This window comes from Uloborus diversus, chromosome 3 (assembly GCF_026930045.1).
Source record: "Uloborus diversus isolate 005 chromosome 3, Udiv.v.3.1, whole genome shotgun sequence".
In the NCBI taxonomy this organism is placed as follows: Eukaryota; Metazoa; Arthropoda; class Arachnida; order Araneae; family Uloboridae; genus Uloborus; species Uloborus diversus.
Window position 1 is genome coordinate 104,484,649 of NC_072733.1, and position 25,504 is coordinate 104,510,152.

Sequence of the window (25,504 nt, forward strand, 5' to 3'; positions counted from 1 at the left end):
GTACGTATGGTTTTTTTCCCATAAAGTTATATGTGGTTCAGTAGCGTCACTAGGGGTTGACAGGAGTGGCTTTCGCCAGAGGGGCGGCATTTCGACTGATTTATAAAAAAAAATTAAGTTTTTCTTATCGCAGAATTTGAAAAATGCTTTAAAAATTCCCAAGAAAAATAACTAGAGGGGGTAAATATGCACATACATAACGTCAACTGAGAAGGAACATGGGGCATCATTAAAAACAATTGCACATAACGTCGACTGAGAAGGAACATTGGGACATCATGGGAAACAATTCTAAAAAAGAAAATAAGAAAAAAAATTACAATGCTGCTTCCTATTTGTTGAATCAATTAATTAAAATGTTAAAAAAAAAATTTTTGGAGATCACAATGACCTCCACTGACTTCCCATGTCAGCGACCCTGGGGGGGGGGAGGAGGTGCAATTTCTTTAGTTTGCCAGAGGCCCTAGACCCCATAGTTATACTACTGATGTGGTTAGGTGGTAAAGTGATTACATCAAATAACAGGCTAATAATTTTTTAAATAAATGCAAGAATGAGTGTACATTTTTATTTTAGAATTTTATGGGTAGGAATTAAATTTGAATTTTAAATTTTACACTGGCAGTACTTTGTTTTGTGATTTGTTTTTCTTATGAAACATTTTAAAATCTGAGCTCCTCTTTAAACTTCTAAAAAATTTTTATAGTACAGTGCAGAACCTTTTATCCGGGAACCAGAAAACTGGCAACCTTTTGCCGATTTTCCCGCCATTTTTGAAAAATGAAGCTTTTTTTTTTTGAAATACCTAAAAGAAAATGAGCGGTTTCTTGATAAATACCAAAAACTCATCTATAACTCGAGAAAATGTTTACAAAAATGAACTTCAAAGGGTTGTCTTTAATGCAGGGGAAAATTTCCGGAATATTTTCTTGAACTAAAAAGTACACACGTAAGTCTGAAATTTTTGTGTTTTATTCCAACTGAAAACTAAAGAAATGAATATTTCACATTATAATGCAATATTTTATTGAATGACCTTTAATTATAACCGTTTAGAACGGAAGTGACGTCGCAAAAGCGCGTGAAACGCCGCGATTCTTGAATTTTCCGGATACTTGATGGTGAAATTTAGAAATCGTTAAACGCAAGACTGTAATAAGGCTGCCGAAACTCATAAATTAAATTTCAATTGGTATTAACTTAATGCAAAAGCACTAGTTATCAATAATCGCCAACACCAAACCTTTATAAAAAAAAAGTGGAAAAAAAAGAGTTCACGAAAACAAATTCTCTCATACACTCTAGTAGAAGAATCGCACATTTACGTTCAAAAACTTGTTTCTTGCCCTTCCCATCATTCTCTTTCATTTTAAAACATCGAAAATTGATGTTTTTCTTTCCTTTTCAAAATGAGTGTGAGCGTCTCAGGTCTTATTAAATAACTTAAGGTTTTTAATGTTTAAAAGGTTTTTGGTGTTTGTTATTCTCTCATTAGTAGTTTTTAATGTTTCAATATTGATAAGCATTTCTGAACTGTTTTCTTCTTATTTTAATACATATTACTATTGATTATAGTAATTTAAGTTTTATAAACAATCGGCCAAAAGCTCTTTTTAACAATCCAGAAAACCGGGAAGTTCAGATATCCGGGATAGCTATGGTCTCGAACTTCCCGAATAATTGGTTCTCTACTGTAGTTTTTATCAGATTGACTATGGTAGTGTCCCGCATGTCCCAAGAATACTTCCTTATTAGCAGCTGAGCTAAATTCATTTTATATAATATTAGAATAGTTTAAGTAAGCTGGAGTTAAGTGGCCATATAGGTTTATCAATTTCGTTAAAAGAAACTGGTATGTTGAGTATTTTTAAAAATTGTGCTTATTTTTGATAGCTATACATCTACAGTAGAACCTCATTTATCCTGCCTCTGTTATCTAGACCTTTGGATTATCCATAACAAATTAGTAGACTTTTTTAAAAAATTATATTGACATACAGTATAGCCCCGATTTAACGATTGTCAATGCACTGAAAAAGTTATCGTTAAGTTGAGGAGCATACACACTTAACACAGTTAAATCTAGGACTGCGAAATGTATTATTAAATTGAGGAAATCATTAAATTGGGTTAAATGGAAGTTGTACAGTAAATAATTTGAAAGTATGACAGCAAAAGGCTGTAAGAAGACTGCTAACTACTACACAGTTGGTGTAGATTCTACTTAATTATCTAGCTTAAGAGTTCAATCCTTTTGTATCTTATAAATATTTTAATATTTTGGACCATTGGATGTTAATCCAACAACTATTCCCATAAAGTAGCTTATTTTGCTTTTTTTTATTGTAATAACTATTAAATGAATATGTATTTGCTGTAAAGATGGCAACAATAAACACATACGTCACAGGAAATTGCTTCCTTTGTTCGAGATTTCAATCCTTTTGAATCTTGTAAATATTTGAATATTTGAGACTATTTGCAGTCATTTTAACACATACTACAGAACATTAGATGATTTTATTTAGTATTTTAATAATCAATGGAGTAACTTACTTTTGGGAACATGTCAAGTTCAACGATAAGTGCGTACCTTGCACACATTTTGTTTCTAATGTTTGAGATTTCAATCCTTTTGCATGTTGTAATAGCCCTCTAGACTATTAACAACAACAAGCAAACAATGAGCAAAAATTAGGAGGGCATGAAATAAGAGAAAAAGCCTTATAGAATGTTCAATGTTGGGAAAAAAAAATTTTAATTATTAGTAGTGTTTTTTTGCAGAACAAAAATAATTATGTCGGGGGGGGGGGGGACCCTTAACTCCTTAAGACCGAGGCCGGCCGTATACGGCCGAGTTCTGCAAATTCAGGGGTGGTGGGTAGAAGAAGACACCCTACTGCGAGACCTCCCCGAAGAAGACCCTTTCTTCTAGCCGATAGCTATTTAGCAAGTGATAGCGACAACCGCATGAATGGGGAGCTGCTAATGACTTGATGTCGCTTGGCTTCCTCAAAAAATGAGAAGATGAATGCGTTGTACGATTTCGTTTCAATTTCCTCCACTTCTAATCCTCACTTTTTTGTACCACTTTTTTAAAAATAAATTCAATTCTAGGATTGATAAATTAATGTTTTGTATAATTTTTATGATAATTCGTACAACATTAAAGCACAAACTTTGCAAATAACTGCATATACATGCTTCAGGTTTACAAGGAACCTCGAAACACGGGTGTGCAATTACTACTTGCAATATTTCTCCATCTATTAACCTTTTCTATTTTCATTATTTTTATTTTCAGCCCAAATGTAATTATTTCTTTCCAGTTTTAGAAACTTAAAAGTATTACTCAGCAAATCAGAGCTTGGAAGGCATCTAAACAAAACAAATCTGCCCAGAGCTTTAACTTGCTCGTGAAAATATACTGCACCCCACCACACAACTGTTACCCAAACAGTAGCGCCCCACAAAAAGTGAGATAGGAGGTCATAATTCCATAAGGACTTAAAACACACATAACATGTAAAAATGTATGCATGGGTCAACCAACTCCAGTATTCAGGTCGCACGGGTGGCTAAAGAAGATGCCTTAGATACTAGTTCTCTCAAAATGGTCAAAAGAAAAGAATTTTGTTACGATATTATACAATTTACAAACTACCGTATTATCCACTTTATCTTTAGAGTTCAAAATTTTGAGTAAAGTGATACTTGCTAGCAATATAATTATATTTGCACTTATAAAAATTTAATCACAAAATAGCATTTTCTAGTTTTCTTCTGAACAACATGTTATTCATTAATTTGGGAAATTCAATCAGTTTGTCAACATGTAAGTTCAGAACCATGATTTACAAAAAAAAAAAAAAAGGTGAAAAAAGACAATCTGCTTAAATCTTCAAAAACAGTTGTCTCTGAAGTGGGATAAACAGAAATTTCTAATGACGTTAAGTCACATTGTAATATTCCTTTAACGATTGTAGTGTAACAAACACCAAAAAATCGGATTTAATTCTTTCCTAAATTCATTTAATCAATTTAAAAAGACATTATCTCTTGCTTTCAGTAGCACATCCCACAACTTTGTTTCCTTGAAAATATAAATTAATTGTTAAATTCTTCAAACAAATTAAAGTACATATTTACTTCTGTATAAATGGCATTATTCAGGAAAACATCATTAGAATAAATTTTAGGGAATATTTTTTTAAAATCATGTCATACAGCATTTTACTTACTGATAAATATAAAGAAAATCTAAATCTGTGCTTCTACATCTGTTGCATTTACACTTTTAGCACTAATTTAGAATTAATTGATTTTTTAACAGAAAACAAATGTCACCTCCTTCCCCCAATATGATATTGTTGTCAATAATAATTAAGCGATTTCAGAGTTGCATCAAAACAAGAAAACTTTCGTTCTGTACAGATTTATCTATCTTGCATTTCTATGTTAAAAAGTTGTATGCTCTCATCTTTATCATATTCGATTAGCTAGTTATATACGATAACCATGGCAACTTGTGGGTTGGAGGGGCGGGGGGCAATTTTACCTTACTTTCAAAAGTAAAGGGGCCTTGCCCTCTCACTTTTCAGAGTTAAAAATTAACAATCGACTGAAAAATTATTTCTACTCGGATTGATTTTACGTATTAATTTATTTTGCGGGAATAAAACCAAAAAACTCCAAAAAGAAAACTGAATTTTTCTTGTTATTTCATTGGAATGAAGATTATAATTGGAAGAGTTCATGGCCAGATTTGGAAGTGTGGAGGCCCCGGGGAAAACGAAGGAGTGGAGGCCCCTAATCAGGGTTGGAAAAGATCATCATATTCAGGGCCTGATCAAGACAAACTGGTGCCCAGGTCCTGAGAAGAGGTTGGTGCCCCCCCCCCCATGAGAAAATCAGCATAATTTTGAAGTCGATGTTTTATACTAGAAACCTGATATACTAGAAACCTACACATTACTACAGAAACCTGGGATTTGAATGCCAAATACTTGATAGTCACCATACTAATCATAGTTAAAATTGCTTTACTTTCAAGTGAAAATGAGTTAGAAAACAAGTTAAAACTGAAAAAGAAAAAAAGACTTTGTGAAATGACCTATATAAACGCAAAAACCTGTATAACGCAAAAGCTCTGGTCCCAAGGTGTGCGCTATAATGGTCTTCTACTGTATATCCGAATATTTTGATATATATGTACATATCCGATATTTTCGACCCGTGAAAGCTAGGATATTTTGTAAAAATTTTATTGTGGAGGCCCCGGGGCAGTAGCCCCGCCTGCCCTCCACTAAATCCGGCTCTGGAAGAGTTGGTCTACTGTGGCTATTCATCCCAAATTTTGACGCCAAACTCCATTTTTATGTCATTTAATAAGTAATGTCAAAATCCAATTACATAGACTAGTTTTATTTTAAAAAAGAAAAAAAAGGGGGGAACTAAATAAGATTTCGTGGCTTCCCCACTAAGCATTCTCTTAACCCCCGCTTTTTGAGGAAAAGATTTTTTTTTTTCATTATTACTCTTGAAAAATTATCTTTCTATTATTTTCTTTTAACTTTCCTTTTTTTTTCTCCTGACTGGGATAGCTTTTATTACTTGTCCGTAGTATACTCAGAAATGGAAAAGAGATAGGGGTGCAATTTCTTCCAAATGTTTGAAAATAGTTTCAAAAACATTCTTTCAATAATTATTCTCATCAGTTTGTGCAAATGGAATTGATTGAAATTGGAAAATTTAAATTATTACATAATAAATCTTAAGCTTGTGCTTGAACTGTAATGTTCTTATTTATGATTAATATCATCTGCACGTTGAAGGCGGCTAATATATGTGTATAAGATATATTAAGATTTACAATCAATATACGAAAGTTAAGGGATTTGGGAATCAACCCGGGAAACCTTCTCTCGCCATGCCCCTGTTACATATATTTTTTCTGTAATTCTAAAATATGTCTCTTAAAAATCTAAAAAATATTTATATTTCTGAAAAAAGAACGTTTTATAATTTTATTATAGCCTTTTTCAATAACTTTATAAAAAATGAAAACATGTATTAAAAAGAACTATATGTTTTATAACTTATTATTCTGCAGAAGAATAAAAGTTATTGGCTGCGCTCAAACTTTTTTAATCAATCGAAATCGGGAGAAATGTTTCCAAAAACTAAAGCTGCTAGAAAGGTTAGGCATTTTGCGCTGTAGGCTGAACATGATATCCAAAAAAAAAAAACCGAACTTATTAGCAATATGGTTAGGAACTGATGGAAAGTCACGCTGTGAGACCACCTGAAAGATCCTTTCTTCCGACCGAAGTATTTTCAACTGATGGGACAAGTGACAGTGATGTACAATTCCCAATGGCAGTACAACTACAAGGATTGATAGCTAATAACTTGTGAAGATGCCCGCATTTCGGGAGGAAGGGGGAAATGAAGAAACTTTTATATTCATTCTTTTTCATTCGCGCGACTTGGTCTATTTTTTTCCCTTTGAAATTCTTCATTCCGAAGTTGCTTTTGATTTTTGAATATTTTTTTTGCAATTCAGATGTTTTATTCCTAATTTTATAACATCCCATGTGTCTATAGATCGCAGACAGCTGAACCAACATACGCGATAAACACTAGCCTAGGGAAATAGCGAAAAAGGCTGCACGCCTGAAGCGCGACAGCGATTAAGGTGACAGCTTACCACGCCTCCTGTAATTAGTGCACACAAGAACTGACGAGATGCTGCCGAAGGGGGTCTCAGCGTGGAAGATTCCATTTCCAAAATAGCTTGATCGAAAAAGTCAGGACCTAACTGTAGTAAAAAATTCCCCCCTTCCCGGTCTTAAAGAGTTAAAGCTTATTTGAAAAAATTTCTCTGGTTGACTAATAATCTATAAAGGGGGCTTAGCCCCCATAATTCCACCCGTGGCTCATGCAAAGGAAATATCAAAGGTGGAATATTTTATCACCACAAATTGTTAAGCAAGACTTCTATGAGAACTGCCTTTAGATGTTTGTTGTCATGTGGGATTTTAGAAAACATTGCCGGATTGGTGCAATCCAGCGTATTAGTGTGAACCTTGTTAAATTTATTTAATAAATATTCTGTTAAAATTATATGTACATGTTTCTTTTAAGTCTTGAAATTTTATTTTTAAGTTGAATGGAAAATGAAATGCTAGTAACTTATATTTGTATTCTTTTATATAGCTTTGGACCTCAGATACACAAGCAGAAGATGGTGAGCAGCCAGATAATGTAGAAAATTGAAATTTCATTTTTTTTACCATCTGAATTACATCCTTAAATCAGCCTTCATATTTAACAGTTGCACCACATTGAAGACATTCATTTGTTATGAATACAGTAAATCATTGCGTTCTTAAATTCTCTGAAGTATTGAAATTCTTCTTCCCATCCGGAAAAAGCTTAACAAAACCCAAAAGATTGATCATAGTTTCAAATTGTATCTAATTGGATACCTATGCAGGCTGCTTATGAAAATAGTGAGGTTAGCAAGTAGTTTTCTGAAGCTAAGCTATTATTGACATTTTTTTATTCTGATGTAAATGTTGGCCTTCAAACAGATCTTAAAATTTTTACTTTAAGCACTATTCTGTTCAGTCATTGTAATAACCTGTTTTAACTGTAAAACTGATCGATAAAAAAAAGTTTTTGATTTTAACTCTGCTCAAGTTTTAAATTATCAGTGTCACTTTTTCATTATTTTTGCTTCAGAAATACTATACCTATGAACTTTATGATGTGATATTTATGTAGAATTGTAAATTTTTTTAGCAATAAGTATGTACTGCTCAATACTAGTCTATGCACAGTTATCATTTTTTTTCTTTCTTTTTTTTTTTTTTAATTTTTATTTCATGAAGCAGCATGTAACTGTTGACCATTTTTGCATTGAATTATTGTTAAACCATTTTATAAAATCTATTTGTGGAACGTTTGTATATGCAATTTTTTCATTGTCAGTTCATGTTTTTGCTAGTTTATTAAATATTTGAAACTTAATACTTGTGTGTTTTAAATTTTCTACGACATGAAATAGTTTTTGAATCAAGTAGCTCATTCAAGTTTTTGAACATTTTCAAAGATTAAGATTATTTATAATATTCACAGTCTATAACTGCATAAAATTGTTTAATATTATTTCTGACAGGACATTTGTTGTATTAAATATGCATGTCCACTGAAGGTGGTGTAATATTTCCAAAATATGTTAATGCTGTATGCATAAGATACAGACTATAGCTCTTAAGCACAAAAAATGAGCCAGGCTGTATGTAGTTATTTTGCAAAAGTTAGCCAATTGATGGGCAACTGTTCTGAAATTTAGAAAAAAATTAAAAGTTTGAGAGAGTCTTCAGACAATTTTAGAAGTCTATAAATTCCAAAGTTTAAGAGGAGGAAGAAAATCGAGAGGAAGAGAAATTCATTCTCAAGTTATCTCAACAAACTTTTGCGCGTACATATGTATTTGTGTATATGTATGTAGTCTGCTATATTAAATTTTTATGTACATATATATGCTGTGTCAAGTATCCCTTTTTATGATTTCATCTTAAATGCTCTTGCAGGAAATTAGTGAAATTTTACTACGAAGCATATGCTATTTCATGCAGAACCACCTCTGCTACTTTAGTTTCTGGAATCTATTTTTTCATATATGCAGCAATTTGCATAAACATGCATCTTTATGTACCAGAGTGGAAATCAATTGAGAGCCAAAAGCAATGAAATATCTCTTATGAAAAATGAACATTTGTGTGGGTCCCTTGTGCAGAGGGGCACCAGGTACAGATTGGCTTTTTTTCCACTATTTGTTGGAAATGGGATTGTTTTGCCATCCCCGGCTGGTTTAGTAAAGAAACAATTAAAGCTTCATAATAAAATAAGCTTCATAATAATCATAATAAATAATATTACCTGCTCAAGAAACTGACAGTTTTGTATTTTGCAGTTAAAAAGGTTAATCATCTGTAGGAAACCTAAGGAATTTCGATTAACCTAGCCTGTGATTAAATTACTGCATCTGAAATTTGAGTGTTTTGGGGATAATTTTAATATGATGAAAACAAATTTAAAGCCAGAAAATTCTTATCAGAATATATGTACAAATAGTGTTTTTAAATAATATGAATTTCTAAATATAATACTAATATAATATCGTAAGCTTTTTATATGAAACTTTCATTTATTTTAAATTTGAGCATACATTCACATGACCACTTAAGTAGCCAATGACTAGAACAGTTCCCCCTATACAGTAGAACTCCTTTTCCAAATCCCTATCATAATTTCAGAAGAAAAAAAAAGTTTGACTGAAACGTACAGTGATTCATAAAATAATTCTGTCCATGCGCGCCCTTGTCCTTCCCTTCATGATGCTAGTGTAGGAGCAGTATGATCACTATTGTGATGATTGATCACAGTCTCATAGTGCAATTCCATTATTTATTTCTAATGTATAGCACTTGTAAGCAGGGCTATGGAGTCAAAGGGAAAATGATGCTACAGGAATTTTGGAGCCTTTGACTTAACACCACCCCAATATCAGTTCAACTCTGAAGCATTGGCAGCGCTCCAGGCTTAGAGGGAAAATGACACTCTGACTCTTTAATTTTAAACCTAAGACTCTTTGGCCCCAAAATCATGCCAGACTCTGCAGCCCTGCTTGTAAGTGTGCTTAACTTGCATATATTGCCTTTTTATTTAATTAAAAGCTCCTTAATTTAATTTTTCTTCCATTTTCTTCTTTTTACGGGAATGTATTAAGATAGACCCTTTTCTCGGAAAGAATCAATTTGCATTATGTTTGATCCCAATTGTTTTGAACAACTAAGAGTTCTACTGTAACATTTAAAGAACATTCTATGAAACTTTAATTTTTATGAAGAAATGAGCCATTAAATATTCTACCTGGATTTCTCAAGACAAAAATTTTCACTGCGTTGCCTCTCATTACTCATCACTGCATCATCTGAAATCAAAAAACCGAAATGTTTTATTAGTTACATTCCTGCTGGTTACAATGTGGAGTTTTTTTTTATACCTTTTTACAGTACTCAGAAGTAGAAATACCAGTTTCTCACTGAAAAAAAATTGAAAACTTCGCTATTTAAAAAGTTCCATTAATTTTTTTTGAAATATCAATTATTGTTATCTGTAGAAACTTCTTAATAAAATCATTTTGGTATTTAATTTGAGATGATCCAGGGATTAGATATGAGGTGCATCACAGTGGAAAATTTTTTGTTGACAATGGCTCATTTCTTCCTGCAATTTAACGAAAATATCACAGAACATTCTTAAAGTATTGCCTAATTATAAAGCAATTATAGAAATGTATATTAATCGTATTTTCAAAATAAATTATCAAAACCATGTTTTTCTTTTGTATCAAATTAAATTTGCTTCCCTTAAATCTATTTTATTTTCCTTATTCTGCTCCAAAGAGTAGTTATATAACTAGATTCAGCAAGTTGTGTAAATGCAATATTGTTTTTTCTTTGAAATAAAAAAATATTGTGAAAATGTTTGTAAAGAAATTCGTGTAGTTATAGGTGTAAAGTGATTTTGCTGAAAAAGGTTAGGTTATTCAAATTCAGAGCCAGTGTTTTTAAGGATCAGGCAGACTGGATAGTTGACAGTTTTGATTTTGCTGAAATTTTCAGGATACGTCCTTGATTTAAAACTATTTGATAATTTTTAAAATATTGTAAGGGAGGAAACCCTCCCTCAAAAAGATTCCAAGTTGCTCCAAATGTTCATGCTCTTGAACTTTAAACCTCTGTAGTTTATCAGAAGAGAGTTGATAGTGAATAAAATGCTCCCTCCCCAAATAAAAACAATAGCTATGAAACTCAAACTCAAAAAATATGTGACGTGATGGGGGTAGACATACCCTGGTCATATTTTAATTCAGTGGGCCGTTTCACATAAGCAGCAAGGAATATGTCAGAAGCATTTTGAAGGTATTTTATGCAGCATGGTGTAATTTAATCCTTTGTTCTTCAGGGTAGAAGTTATTGGAGCCAAACTATACTGTATTGTGAATGAAGAAATTAAGATTATTTACCACTTTTCCTAGAAAATGTTGCGATGCAATATTATATTTGTCCTTTGTCAAGCAATCATTAATTCAAGAAGTGGCATGGATATATTTTCATGAAAATACGCTTATTGCTGCTTTTCTTTTTCCAACCAAATCTTCGTTTGTCTAGGAATTTCCATTGGAAAATTGATAATTACAAATAATTTATTGAATAGTGAATACTTCCTTTACCTTCATTCATTTTGCATTCAGAATGCGGGCATTAGTAATTTAGAATTTATTTGATATTTCTCATTGTTACTTTTTATTTCTTCTGTACCATTTTTCACAGAATACAATGCACTTTGTGAGTAACCAGAATTGTTTAAACATCATACTGAAAAGTAAATGTAGATTAGGTACAGTAGTTCTGATAAAATGAAGCCTGACCTTGACAATGTGTACGTTTTCTGAAGTTCACTGCAAAGGGGAAGTGTTATTGGCACAAATTGGAGTTTGAACCTAAACCCCTATACAATAGGGCTACAAAGATAAACCCAATTCAACTAATCCCCGATAATACTACCCTGTTTATAAATCCTTCCAAAAAGTACACATTGTCTATGTCAAGCTTAATCTTATCAAAGTTATACAGTTTAATATAGGTGTGACATTGATAGTATCGATACCTCAACCCAAAATCATTGATGCTCCAAAATATGTAGATATTCTATAAGCTCTAACAATTGCTATTCTGTGAGGACCAAATCGCAGCCTTTATTAAATAATTCGTAACTAAGAATTATAAAACGTTCTAAATAATGTCAATAATGAGTTATTAAAAGTACTTATTTTTCAAATTAATGAAGGGCCATCTAACTAATGCGTGCTTAAAATACAAAACATTAATCCAAATGACTAGAAATTATTTTTTAACTCTTTTATTTGCCACTTGAATTGTACTAAAAAAATGAATTTTTGATATTGTGAATTCAAATTGTTTTTTGCTGTCACAAGTTGTGATAGGATCCTACTCTTTGTGGTTTTGTGCAAGGCAACCGCAAGGTTGCCAACTGCTCCGCAAAAATAGAGAAACTCCACAGCTCCGCAAAAAAGTTCTTTTGCTCCGCATTTCCCGGCCGAGCGTTTTCAAGCATGACATAGTGTTTAAAGCCGTTTTTGATTTTCGTGCTAGTGCTTAAAATGATTTTTAATGCTCAAAAACGATTTTGGATAAATGATTTTAGTTTGTTTTATTGAATTTCATGCAAAATACCGAGCTGCTCCACAAAATTTCAAAATGCTCCTCAAAATCACCACAGATGCTCCTCAAATTGTCTCTGTAAGGTTGGCAAGCCTGCAACTGTTAGGGTGGGGATACCGGACCTAAAGTACAGTTGCCCGGAGCTGTGGGGGGGCTCGTAAGGTCATGAAACTTTTTCCAATAATTCGACCAATCTCCTTGCACTGTCCTGGATTCTTGAAAGCACTCGATCGTTTGTGACTGAGAAGGCATTCAGTGAAGATCTAGATCAGCAAATGGACAAGACAAACTAAATTATCTACCTATTCTTCGCATTGAGCATCAACTCGCAGCAGTGGAATTTAACTCAATCATAAGTTTGCAACAAAGAAAGTAGGTAGGGTGAAAATATGCTAGTGAATGTTACAGACATAAGAACTAAATGCCCATTTTGTAATCCAGACAGGTATACCTGTATTCATTGAAGTAATGAAAAGTACTTAAATTAAACCCTAGAAACTCGATAATCCATCCTGAACTGCTTTAATTTTTGCATACATAACTTTTAATTTTGAAATTCAGAATTTCTTCCTTGGTCCATCCGACTTCACCTTGCTGAAAATTCATAGCATGTCGTGTTACCTCACTTATCTCAGAAGTAAAAAAATATCCAATTTTTTACTGTATAAAGATACTGTGTTTGAAAATACATTTTCATGCAAACTTCAAATTGAAGTTTTTGAATTTACATTAAAATTTTAAAAAAAAAGCAACTAGAGACTGCAACAGCACATGTGAATGCAATTTTATTTATTTTGAAGTGTGTGAGTAAGAGTAAAAAATGATAAATGCAATGGTGGGAGGAGGGGTCATTGGGGACCCGGAATTAAATTGGTACCAGGCCCCATTGCTGGTAGCGGCGGCCATAGGTCTTGTGTGTGTAGGGCACGGAGTAGGAAGAAGGAGAGAAATGTCCTACGGGATTGCTAGTGTAAAAGTGGCAACGTTTGTTCACTATATCCAGAGGGCGCTGTATGTGCACCGCTCCCGACAATCGCAGCAGATCAATGTAAATGATGCTAAGTTTCTCATTTTTTTAGAGGCAGCTATTAAAGCAAAAAAAGAAAAAAACTACTGGAAATTGGTTGTAATGAGGGGACAAAATAGTGGACGATGTACGGCTTTCGTCCACAGAAAGTTAGCGCAGTATTTTGATGGAAAAATTTATTTTATTTTTCGTCACCAACTTGCCGAATTCGTCTGCTATTAATATTGCGCTGTGCGATGTTTTATTTTTTACGAGTTGGAATGTTTCTATTCCTGTAAATAATTGACGAAATGAGAATGTAGTAGAATTAATTACGTAAATTCTTTTTATAATTAGTTGTAAATTTCGTGACATGTTTCGAGAACTAATTAAAGGGGCATTCCACGGTATTTGTGACATTTATGTAGAGTCCGTAACGTGACCTTTTTTGCCATAACTTTTTAATTTACTGTTTGATTAGCATATTGTTTTATTTTGATCTTTTCCTACCAACACACCAGCTCAAATTAAAATAATTTGCAAATCAAACGGTAAATTAAAAAGTTATGGCAAAAAGGTCACGTTACGGACTCTACATAAATGTCAAAAATACCGTGGAATGCCCCTAAAGCGAAATAATTTTTTGCTTTCACGACCTTCAACAGCTAAAAATAAATGTTAATGTTCTATTCACTTAACTTCAAGCTGATATTAGTTATAATAATTTTATTCATGTGTTTACTCACTGCTTAAACAGATAGCATTTTTTTCGACAACCAAATGGAAAAAAAATCGCGAAACCTTATTCATTCAAAAAAATTATACCTTGGAACGCTTTTTTGAGATAGTTTGTGGGGTTTTCTGTTGAAAATAATCATGTGTATTTTTTAAATGAAAAAGGTTTCCCGATTTTTTTCCGATTTGGTTGTAGAAAAAAAATGCAATAATAATAAAAAATAATGATAACAATTCTGTTTAAGCAGTGAGTAAACACGTGAATAAAATTATTACAATCAATATCAGCTTGACGTTAAGTGAATAGAACATTAACATTTATTTTTTTCTGTTAAAGGTCGTGAAAGCAAAAAATTGTTTCGCTTTAATTAGTTCTCGAAGCATGTCACGAAATTTACAACTAATTAAAAAAAGTATTTACGTTATTAATTCTACTACATTCTCATTTCGTCAATTATTTTCAGGAATAGAAACATTCACACTCGTAAAAAATAAAACATTGCACAGCGCAATATTAATAGCAGACGAATTCGGCAAGTTGGTGATGAAAAATAAAATACATTTTTCCATCAAAATACTGCGCTAACTTCCTGTAGACGAAAGCCGTACATCGTCCACTATATTGGCCCCTTATTACAACCAATTTCCAGCAGTTTTTTCTTTATTTTGCTTTAATAGCTGCCTCTAAAAAAATGAGAAACTTAGCATCATTTACATTGATCTGCTGCGATTGACGGGAGCGGTGCACATACAGCGCCCTCTGGAAAAAGTGAACAAACGTTGCCACTTCTGCATAGTAAAGATTTATCTCCTTCCCTTTAATCTCCCTGGTGTAGGGCATAGACGCCACCGCCTAGGAGTGGTCCCATCGTGGAGGACGTAATTTTACCCCCTCTCCTTTGTGTAAAATCTACTTTAAGCCTGGAATGAACGTAAAGGATTTGTAACTGTGGCAATAAAAATTTGTCCTCTTAAAAATATTTTTAAAAATGAGCTAGACTTATTCTTGTAATGGTAACTTGAAAAATCACAGTATCATAAACCTCAGTCAACTGAACTTAGTAAGCAATTCGTGATTGCTCAAAAAACAAACAGGGGGGCGGGGGTTGAATCATAAAGATAGGTATAAAACACAAAATATGTTCAAATATTATGATATTGATATTGGTATGAAATATATACCATGTACACATTTCAAGAAAAATTGTGTTCAACATTTAAATCAGATTTATTTGGGAAAATTATAGCAAAACTCAATATTTTATGTATTTAACAATATTTTCTCCCCCCCCCCCCTTGCTTAGATAACATTTCTCGGCTATTCTATGTGCGATGGAGTGATATTTTTGATGAAAAACTAAAGTTAAGTGATTAAGCAAAATAATTTTCATTAAAACTTTTTTTAATTGAATTTCATCAAACGGTTAACATATGAACGAAAAAACTTTTTTTTTCCAATTTTTATGTTTTTCTATTTGATGGAACGATGGTTTTGTCAGCTAAATTTTTTGACTGCTTACCAGGAAACATAGTCTTAAATAGCAATCGAAAGAACATGTTTTCGGACGCATAAATTATGTGCCCACATTCCCCGTGATTGAAATATAATGTCTTGCGCCTAAGTGATACGCCTATGAAGTCTGCCTAAGTGTCCAACTTTAGCGAGTTTCGATGAGAAATGGAGGACGTCTTTCACACGCTTTGTAGATACACATCCTGCCATGTAGACCTTGAAGGTGCGTGGTGGTCTTCCATTTCTTGCCAAATCTAAATTTGTTGGCTTTTCTTGAAATTTTTGCAGATTTTTAGACCTTGATAATTTAATTACAATGGCAAATGATTAATGCGTCAAATAACATGCTTCATCATTCTCTTTCAACTGTTACTTATTTGACAAAAATTTATTTTTACGCTGTGTAGCTTCATGGTTAGTACAAACCCAAATTTCTGTGAATTATGTATAAATTCATAGAGTAGTAACAATAAGAAACTTAATTAGAATAATTTATCACACACTGGATTACGTGTTGTTATAGAATGACAGAAATTTTCTATATCCATTTATTGCAATAGAAGTAACTTTATTTTAACTGAAATAAACGAGCTGATGTGTGCATCACATGACTTCCTTTTACTTCAATTTAATGTCATTTCCCCATTATTGGCAATTTAAATGTGATTCAATTGTTTACTCTCTAAATATCACCAACATTGGCCAAATTGAAACCAAATTAAAAATAAAATAAAAAAATCGCCAAATTTGTCGAAAAGTTGGCGACCAAAATACTGGCGATTTATCGCCAAGTGTCCGACATATTATAACACCACTTGAATTTACATCGAAATTAACAATTTGCCCCCAAAAAGTTACAAAAGACCCCATTAGAAACACCCGAATGCAACCAAAAAGAAAGGTGCACAATTGGACGCCACTAAGAGTCTATGTACCAAATTTCAACTTTCTAGGACACAGTTTTTGAGTTATGCGAGATACATAACACACATACGCACGTACATACGGACGTCACGAGAAATTTCGTTGCAATTAACTGGGGGGGTCGCGTCAAAATGGATATTTCGGGTGTCTGTACAATCCTAGGCATATATCCACGTGTGGTCGGGTCGAAAAAAAACCCTCAATATTCATTTGGGGGTGAGAAGAATGGAAATTAAGGCCGATTTTTGAGTGAAAATTTTTTCGCGAATACAATACTTCCTTTTTTGTAAAAAGAAGTAAAAATGTAACTGGATGAAGTCGAATGAGTGAAATGTAACTTAAAGAATTAGTTAAAAAAAAGTCATTTTCATGGAATTGCTCTTCTCCAGTGGAAGTCTACTTCTTAAAACCATAGAAAACTTTCCATTGTAATGGATCCCGATATCATTGATTAATGATGCAGTCTATTTTTATTAGCAAAACCAGAATTTTTGATGATATTCTTGATTTAATTATAGAATATCGATGGCGCACACCTATGCACAAAACTTTGAATTCCAGATTTTTCCCATACGAAACAGTATCCTGGACACCCAATGTCATTCAGCAGCAGCATAACAGCTGAATAGCTTGAATTTTCAGATTTTGAATTCTCAAATTATGTTTTTCTCAATTACGAATTGTGATAGGATCCTACTCGTTGGGTTTCTTGTTTCTGCTAATAGAAGTTTTCGCATCTATAATTTGATTTCAAGAAGTCAAAATTCAAATGAATGCCAAGGGTTGGATGTTGTATGCTGGGTACTGTTTTTGTTTAAAAATTGTGTACAATCGAGAAGGGCGTTCATAAATAATTCGATTCAGAGACACATAGACGCATGCATTATAAGCAAAAGAAAATGAAATCAAAGGATGGACGTCATGCAATGGTCAAGTGAAAGCAATAAGCAAGCAATTCGCAATTGCTCAGTAAAAAAGCTGCGCACACATGCCATGTTCAGGGTTTGAAATAATGTGCTTATGTGCGCAAAGGTTGGAAATCGGAAACTCTCCCCCCTTTAAGAGTCTGTTTTTTATATTTTTTTAAAAGCTAGACACTTTTAATAGTTGATATCTTCAATTTTCGTAAAAATTTCAGGATTTGTTAGTGGTAGTGTGATAAGAAAAAGTGAAGTTTCTTTTTTTACCCGACTGCGCGTACGCGACGCAAAGGAGGGTAATGTGTTTTTTAAGTCTATGTATGTATATCTGTTCCTATGTGGCGTTCTGCATACTGAACGCCTTGGCCAATTTTGGTAATTCTTACGTCTATCGATTTGTCTTAACCTTGGGAGTGTCACTAAACACATAATAGTAATCAAAATCCATCATATCAACAACCAGTTGCCATATTTTGTCAGTTTTAGGATCGGCGCACGTTGGGTGTTGCACACTGAATCGCACGCTACCTGCGTGTGACAAATGCAGGTAGTTTTCGCTGCCTGAAATTTTTTGTTTAATAAGTCTACTAATTGCGGTCTCATTGGCCGAGTGGGCTAAGCGATTGCTTCTCCCACTTGAGGCGGTGGGTCAAGACACCCTCGCTCCGGATGTACTTTCCCCTCTTTCTGGTGTAAATTCTTTCATGTGTTCTTTATACACTGACTACCAATAAGTATTTTGACACCTGTGATAGAAAAGAAAAACTAACTTTATTCAAAATCAATAGTTGGTAGAGCCTCCACGAGAGGCAATTACAGCGTGAACCCTCCGGGGCACACTTTCCACATGTCTTTGTATGACAGCTAGTGGTATTTTCTTCCACTCAGCTTGGAGAAGGCATAGAAGTTCCTTCACCGATTTTGCACGGGGAGTGCACCCCTGAATTCGGCGATGCAACTCGTCCCAGAGGTTCTCGATAGGGTTCAGATCTGGTCTCTGGGCAAGCCAGTCCATTCGATGAACTCCATTGGCACCATACCAAGCTTTAGTTAACGTCGAAACATGACAACTGGCATTGTCTTCCTGAAAATAACAGGGGTCCAACCCGTAAAACTGCCATAACGTAGGAAGCACATTGTCATCCAAAATAGTGCAAGGCATCGGAGTTGAACTTACCATGAATGGGGACCAAGGGTCCCAGCCCATACCAAGAGAAACACCCCCAGACCATAATTTCATCTCCGCCGAACTTGACTGTTGGCACAATGCATTCTGGCAGGAGACGTTCTCCAGGTAGACGCCAGACCCTGCCATCCGAACGGTAAAGGGTGAACCTTGATTCGTCACTCCAAAGAACTTGTTTCCACTGATCTATGGTTCAATTTCGATGTGCTTTGCACCACATTAACCGAGCAGCGCGGTTAGACTTTGTGATCAAAGGCTTACGGGCAGCAGCACGACCATGAAAACCAAGCAGATGTGCTTCCTTACGGATGGTAATATATGAAACAATACTCCCGGATGAATGTTGAAACTCCTCGCGGATGAGGGCCATCGGTTGGGTGCGGTTCTTCCGAATTTCTCTGGACAGCACTCGTCGGTCTCTATCTTCCAGTTTCTTGGGTCTGCCGACTCGGGGCACATTCCATCAATGACCGCTCGCCTTCCACTTCTTAATCACATAGGCCACTGTCGGTTTTGGGTACTTCAGATCGCGAGTAATTTCCCTTTAGGATCGGTCACATTTGTGATACCCGATAATTATACCTTTCTCGAAATCAGAGAGCTCCGAACTGCGAGGCATCTTGCATGCGACTAAAGCCAATGCTGTTTCCTACACGATAAATACCAGCGCAGGCCGTGACGTACCTTAGGACCGCAGATATCGACATTTGCATAGGTGTCCAAATACTTATTGGTAGTTAGTGTATGTATTCTGTACTGTAAAAAAAAATATATCATGCGTAACGAAGGCAAGACACTCAGATTGTAGTCCTCATCAAAATAAACCCGTGCAATAAGCACCAAACGAAAGAGAATCTAGTAATTCGATTTTCATCTCTAACATGTTGCATTTGTTTTTACCTTGATTCAAGGGACGTGTACTTTCTTGAGAGGCTTTTTTAGTTTTGCGAGAAATATTTGACTGACGACGTTTCCGATTTCGCGTCATTCATGAGTTATACAGGCTGTTTGTGGTTAACTTAACTGGTGGTTGTGATGATGTTGGTTTCATTGCTATTGGTGAAATATATTATATATGGAAGGTTCTATTATGATATTATCAGGTTCGTTAGAATGGAAAAAAAAACAGGGCCGTTACATAATTATTTAGCTTTTATTTTTGTGAATTAATTAATATCTCTATGTTGTTGCAAATATGACTTAGCCCACAACAAGACACTAAATATTTAAATATCAACGAAAAGCACATTTTCTATTGATACATTAATAAAAATGCCTTATCTCCTTCTTATCAGGACAACAAGGCATACGGGCTGTATTCGAATCGTCTGCACTGCACTGTGCTTTATGCACACACTAAAAAAATTCGCCTTTGTCCTTTCTTCTTCCCAAACATTTCCCCCGGAACCCAGGCAAGTTCCTCGCCAATTCGATTCCTCCGCAGTAAAACAAAAGCGCCATCACACGCATATTTTTACTGCTCGGGAGGCCAAAAATAAGTAATATGTAATGTCAGCATTACATTCTCCCTTTTTCCACATTTTTTGTTTTTTTTTTGAAAAAAAATTACCAAAACTATCACTGTGGTGATTAAGGAAAAGTAGCGAGGAAATGCCTTTCAGAGAAGAGAGAATGAATTCAGCTACATGATCATCTAACCATTGTGCCAATCAACAGTCAAAAACATTTTTAAAAGGAGAGAAACATGAACATCCCATGGGCTAAGTACCAATAATTACAGTTGAAGAAAGAAATAAAAATCATTTGTTTACAGGTAGTATCTAAAACATATCGTATAATACTTAGTTTTTGATTATCAAATAATAATACATAGTTATAATACAAGTTTTCCCTATCTTGAACTTACATTTTCCTGGAATAAATACATTCAAAAACAACATATTTGCACAAAATTAAAAAAAAAAAACCATAACCTTGGTATAAAAACGTAATATACATATAACTTTACAAACATGCACTTCACCTATTGTATTTTGAACTCTTTCACTCATTCAAAAATTGGCAAATCAAATCAAACTCAGCAATATGATCAAATACTAATTGTGTCTCAGAAGTTTTTATCCATTTCATAACATAATAATGCGATTGAAATACATTTTGTTCCAAACATACCTTAACATATTCAAAATTTTACCAATCTCAATTTTCATATGTTCACATTTACCACAATTAATTTAATACCTCGTTGTACCTTCGGATTTTTTTTTATACCCTAATTGATATATATAATTATAAATACATAGAATTATACTAGTATACGGAATGTATTACATAAAATAGTTGACATACACCTGGAGACAAAATATACATGTACACATAGTATTTAATACCAGTGAGCTCACATATTTGGTATAAAAGGCAACAAGATTCGTGAGGAAAGTAAGAGAGAAAAATGCTACAAAGGTAGTTAGTAAATATGCATGCATTGGAGGAGAATAAAAGAAACAATTGATTAGCGTGACAAATTCAACGTAAAATCTGAAATAATATCTATATGATGACACATTTCAAATACAAAAAAATATTGATTCTAATTCAATAGGACATTGACATTGCAAAATGTAACCTAATTCCAAATACCTTATTAGTTCATACGCATGTTACAATACCGATTGGCACATGTACCATATTCTTAAAAATACAATAGTATTGTGAACCATTTACATAAAAACCCTGAATTTTATAAATATATCAACACATGTAAAAAAATATAACAATTTCCAATGAGAAAAATTTTTGCAAAGAGTTGATAAATAACAGAAGAACGTAAACTTAATGTTCATGACAGTCCGAAAATGCCACAAATGTCCTGTTTATGATTAATTTAGCAAAGTAGTAAATTCCTATATTACCTATCCCAAGGAAGATAGAGACCAAGGAAGACTCAAAACCTCACTAGACTGCCAGCAGTCCGACTAGGCAAACGTATTCGTATATGGCCACTCAGAATACGTTTTAATCTTTTTCTCCATACGTCTAGTTCCTTCTCCTTAGGTTGTACCCTGAAATTAGAACTTCAGAGGAATTATTACCACTGCTATTGTCATTGGGTTGCTGGGGGTTGGGATGAAGATCAGATTGACGTGGGGGTACCAATAGTAAACGGTCTATATGTATCAGGAACACTTTTGCTGCCGGGTTTTCGGCATATTAAATCTGATAGGTAACTGGTGACTTCTGTGCAATAATTTGGTAAGGACCAGAATATCTTGGCTTGATGGTCTGTTTCTATTTTATGTAAACAATGTCTCCCTTTTTCAACACTCGTAATTTCGCTTTACGGTGTTGTCTTTCATTTTGCATTTGCTTCTTCTGAAAACAGTTGTCATATACTTGTGCATACACTTCTTGAGTTTGCTTAAAAATTTTATGCAAATTAAAGTCTATATCTATAGGTAGTACGTAGATAGTCACTGTTAAATGTATCAAAAGGTGAAGATAAAGCACGTCCGAAATGAACGACATTTGGGGAAAAACCAGTTGTACTGTGAATGGAGGAATTGTATATAATTTTATGAAGGTGCATTGCATGATCAAAGGAAAAACCTTCCTTTTCCAGAGCAGTTATTGAACCTTTTAAACTTTGGTTGACTCTTTCACAAATTCCATTACTCGAAGGATGTCCGGTAGAAATATGGGATAAATATACGCCAAATATTTGCGTAAACTTGTCGAAAACTTCACTAGAAAATTGTGGTCCAAGATCTGTCAAAATCGATTCTGGTCTTCCATGCGTGCAAATGTACTGAAAAAGCTTGTTAACCACATTTATTGCTGTGGTTGACTGTAATTTATACAATTCAAGATGTCTTGAAAAGATATCTATAATTGTTAAAATATGGCAATTGTTTGAAAAAGGTCCTACCAGATCCATTGCGCAAAGAACAGAATTTCTCTTTGGCAATGTTGATTGTAAAGGTACTTGAGGTATTACACGGTTTTTACTCAAAATGCAGATTTCGCATGAAGCCACAAAATTCACGCACTGACTGTAACAATTTTTAAAATAATATTTTTCTGTTAATTTCTGGTAAGTTTTTCTTACTCCAAAGTGAGAAATGTGGGCTATTCTTAGTACTTTAAATTTTAAAGACTGTGGAACTACAATTTTTAGCGATATATTTTCTTGATCTTCTGGTTTTTTTTTACATACATAAGTAATTTTGAAACAGGATCAATAATGAAATATTTGTGATTTTCTCTCTCAACCCTATTAATAATATTATTGTATATTTTTGACAGTTCTGCCTCTTTTAGTTGTTCTTTTAAAATAGTCTCTTTTGTCACTTCTAACAATGGATCATTCTGATTTTCTGACCCGATGATGTTTAGAACATGCTGAAAATTACTTTCAGTAAATTCTTCTTTTTGTCCGGAATGATTTTGGTATGTCTCTTTGCTCTTTTCTTGGGTGTTTTCATCAGAAGCGTGAATTGTGTTTATATTTTCATCTTGGTACTCACATGAAAAATCAGGTAGTAAGTCGTTTGAATCATTCAAAATGTGAACAGCTGAATTATCCTTTATAATTTGAGGATCTTTTGTAATATCTGTAATGTTGTTCGCTTTTATTGGCAATCTGGACAAAAAGTCCAAAAACAAATTTTTCACTCCAGGTAGATGTTTAAACGTATAATGATATTCACTCAACTTCATTAACCATCTAGTGGTTATATCTGCTGGGTTTGACGTTTTCCCGTATTTATCTAATGCCTTGGCATCTGAAAGATGATGAACTTAGTATTATAGAGATAATATTTAAAAGCTTCTACACCTTTCACTAATGCCATGAGTTCCAGCTGTAGTGCCGGGTATCTCTTTTCGGATTTGGAGAGATTCTTTAAGAAGAACGCAATCGGTAGTAAGTAATTATCGTGACTTTGCATCAAAGCTGCCGAAATAGCTACTTTTGATGCGTCGGTGTTTAGGACAAATGTCTTTGACCAATCCGGTTGCTGGATAAAAGGTTGTTTGAAAAAGAATTCTTGTAACTTTCTAAATATATTTTCGTGCTCTGGAAGCCATTCAAAATTTGCTTTCTTAGTTGTTAAATCAATCAATGGTTGTATTAAAGTTGCAAAATATGGGATCATATGTCTGTAATATCCACAGACGCCTATAAATCTCTTTGACTGTCTCTTTGTGTTAGGAGATGGGAACGATTTAATTTTCATGATATTTGATTGGACAGAAAAGATTTTGTTTTGATTAATTCGAAAACCCAAATAATTGATTTCCTCTTTGAAAAATTCACACTTGCTAGGCGAAAGGGTGATATTAAATTTAATTAAAGTATCCAACAATGTTGTGATCTTTTGCGTAAATTCTTGAAATGTACGGGCACATTGGCACATACAATTATGTCATCCATATAGGCATACGTGTCTTGTAACTTAGATTCTTCTAAAATTAAATCCATCAGATGTTGGAAAAATGACCCACCAGAACGTAAACCGTACGGTAATCTACGGTAGCAGAAAGTTCCGAAAGGGGTCGCGAAAGATAAAACATTTTGATATTCTTTCGGCAAATCAATTTGATGAAACGCTTGTGATAAATCTAGGGTTGTCAAGTATTTAAACTCAGCGACGTTTGAAATAATTGTGTGGATTTTTGGAATCGGATAAGGTGTGTGTGTAATCATAGAGTTTATTAGCCGAAGATCGAGAGTAAGTCTAAATTTAGCTTTTCCATCTTGGCTCTTCTTACGTACTAATAAGAGTGGTACCGACAAGTCTGAAATTGTACGTTTGATAATGTTTGCCTCCTGTAGTTCTTCAAGTTGTCTTTTTGCTTCACTTCTCAGGGCATGTGGAATCGGGAAAGGCAAAACTTTTACTGGAAAAGTTTGTATAACATTCAGCTTGGGTATTACTCTGTCACAATGTCCAATAGATTTCATTGACGAAGAGAAAACGGCAAATTTTGAAGTTAAAATATTACTCAACTGGTCTTTTTGACTCTTTGAGAGATGATCCATCTTAAAATTCGACAGAGAAAATTCTGATCTTCTCAATTTTGTAATATTTTCTGACGCGGAAATAAAATTCATTTCCTCTTCGGTTAAGTTTTCGTCCACAGTTTCTTTTATTTCATCAACTTGATAAATTTCTCCCATCTTCGTGTGTTTGTTTATATGTATAGGTTTACTTGAAGTATTCTCAATATAGATGTGGAAATTCATAAGTGTTTGTTCTTGCCCACATTTCTTATTATATTTAGGTTCAAAAATAGATTCGTGAGAAATGACATGCTTGTTTTTGATATTAGGAGTGAAAATTAAACCGTTGTCATTGATATTATCAACCATAACACGAGAAGCCGATGCCACACAAGACTGTTGTGGTTGTAAAATAATCTTTCTGTTTAATTTCACAGTATTAATTAACATATCGTGATTAGTAGGGGTATGCTTTGCCATACCTTCCACTTGATTAATTATATCTCCTGTTTTTTCAGATTCGATACACTCATTTGTAATTAGCGGAATTTCTTTTCCTTTGAATGTTATAATATTATCTCTCGATGCGAAAGTTATATTATTCTTTAACAAAATGTCATATCCTATAATACCACGATATTTAGACGACATCGGAAAGTCTACAATGTAAAATATATTTTTACAATGATTATTTCCCAATTTAAAAGATATATTAACGCAAGCTGAAAATGATATGCTTGAGTTGATCGTTCGTATTTTAACATTTCTGGACACATACTTATAATGTACCTCATTTTTAATTTCATTAAACAATGATGTTGACATTAAGCTTAAAGAAGAACCTGAGTCAATTAAAAATGCGCATGAATAATGTCTAAACGAAACTGATTAACGGAAGGCATCCGTGTGAGGACGACGCAGTTCCAATATCCCCTTCG

At 33.7% G+C, this 25,504-nt stretch overlaps 1 protein-coding gene across 2 annotated transcripts in view; it reads left to right on the forward strand.

Annotated features, from left to right (window-relative positions):
- LOC129219426 (14-3-3 protein zeta-like) overlaps positions 1–8,548 on the forward strand; it is a 91,360-nt gene extending 82,812 nt beyond the window's left edge. For both annotated transcript variants that reach the window (XM_054853826.1, XM_054853825.1), the window contains one exon: positions 7,219–8,548. In XM_054853826.1, coding sequence (XP_054709801.1) covers positions 7,219–7,278 — 60 coding nt within the window. In that variant the 3' untranslated portion in view covers positions 7,279–8,548. The remainder of the gene's footprint in view (positions 1–7,218) is intronic.
- Positions 8,549–25,504: the final 16,956 nt, after the last annotated feature.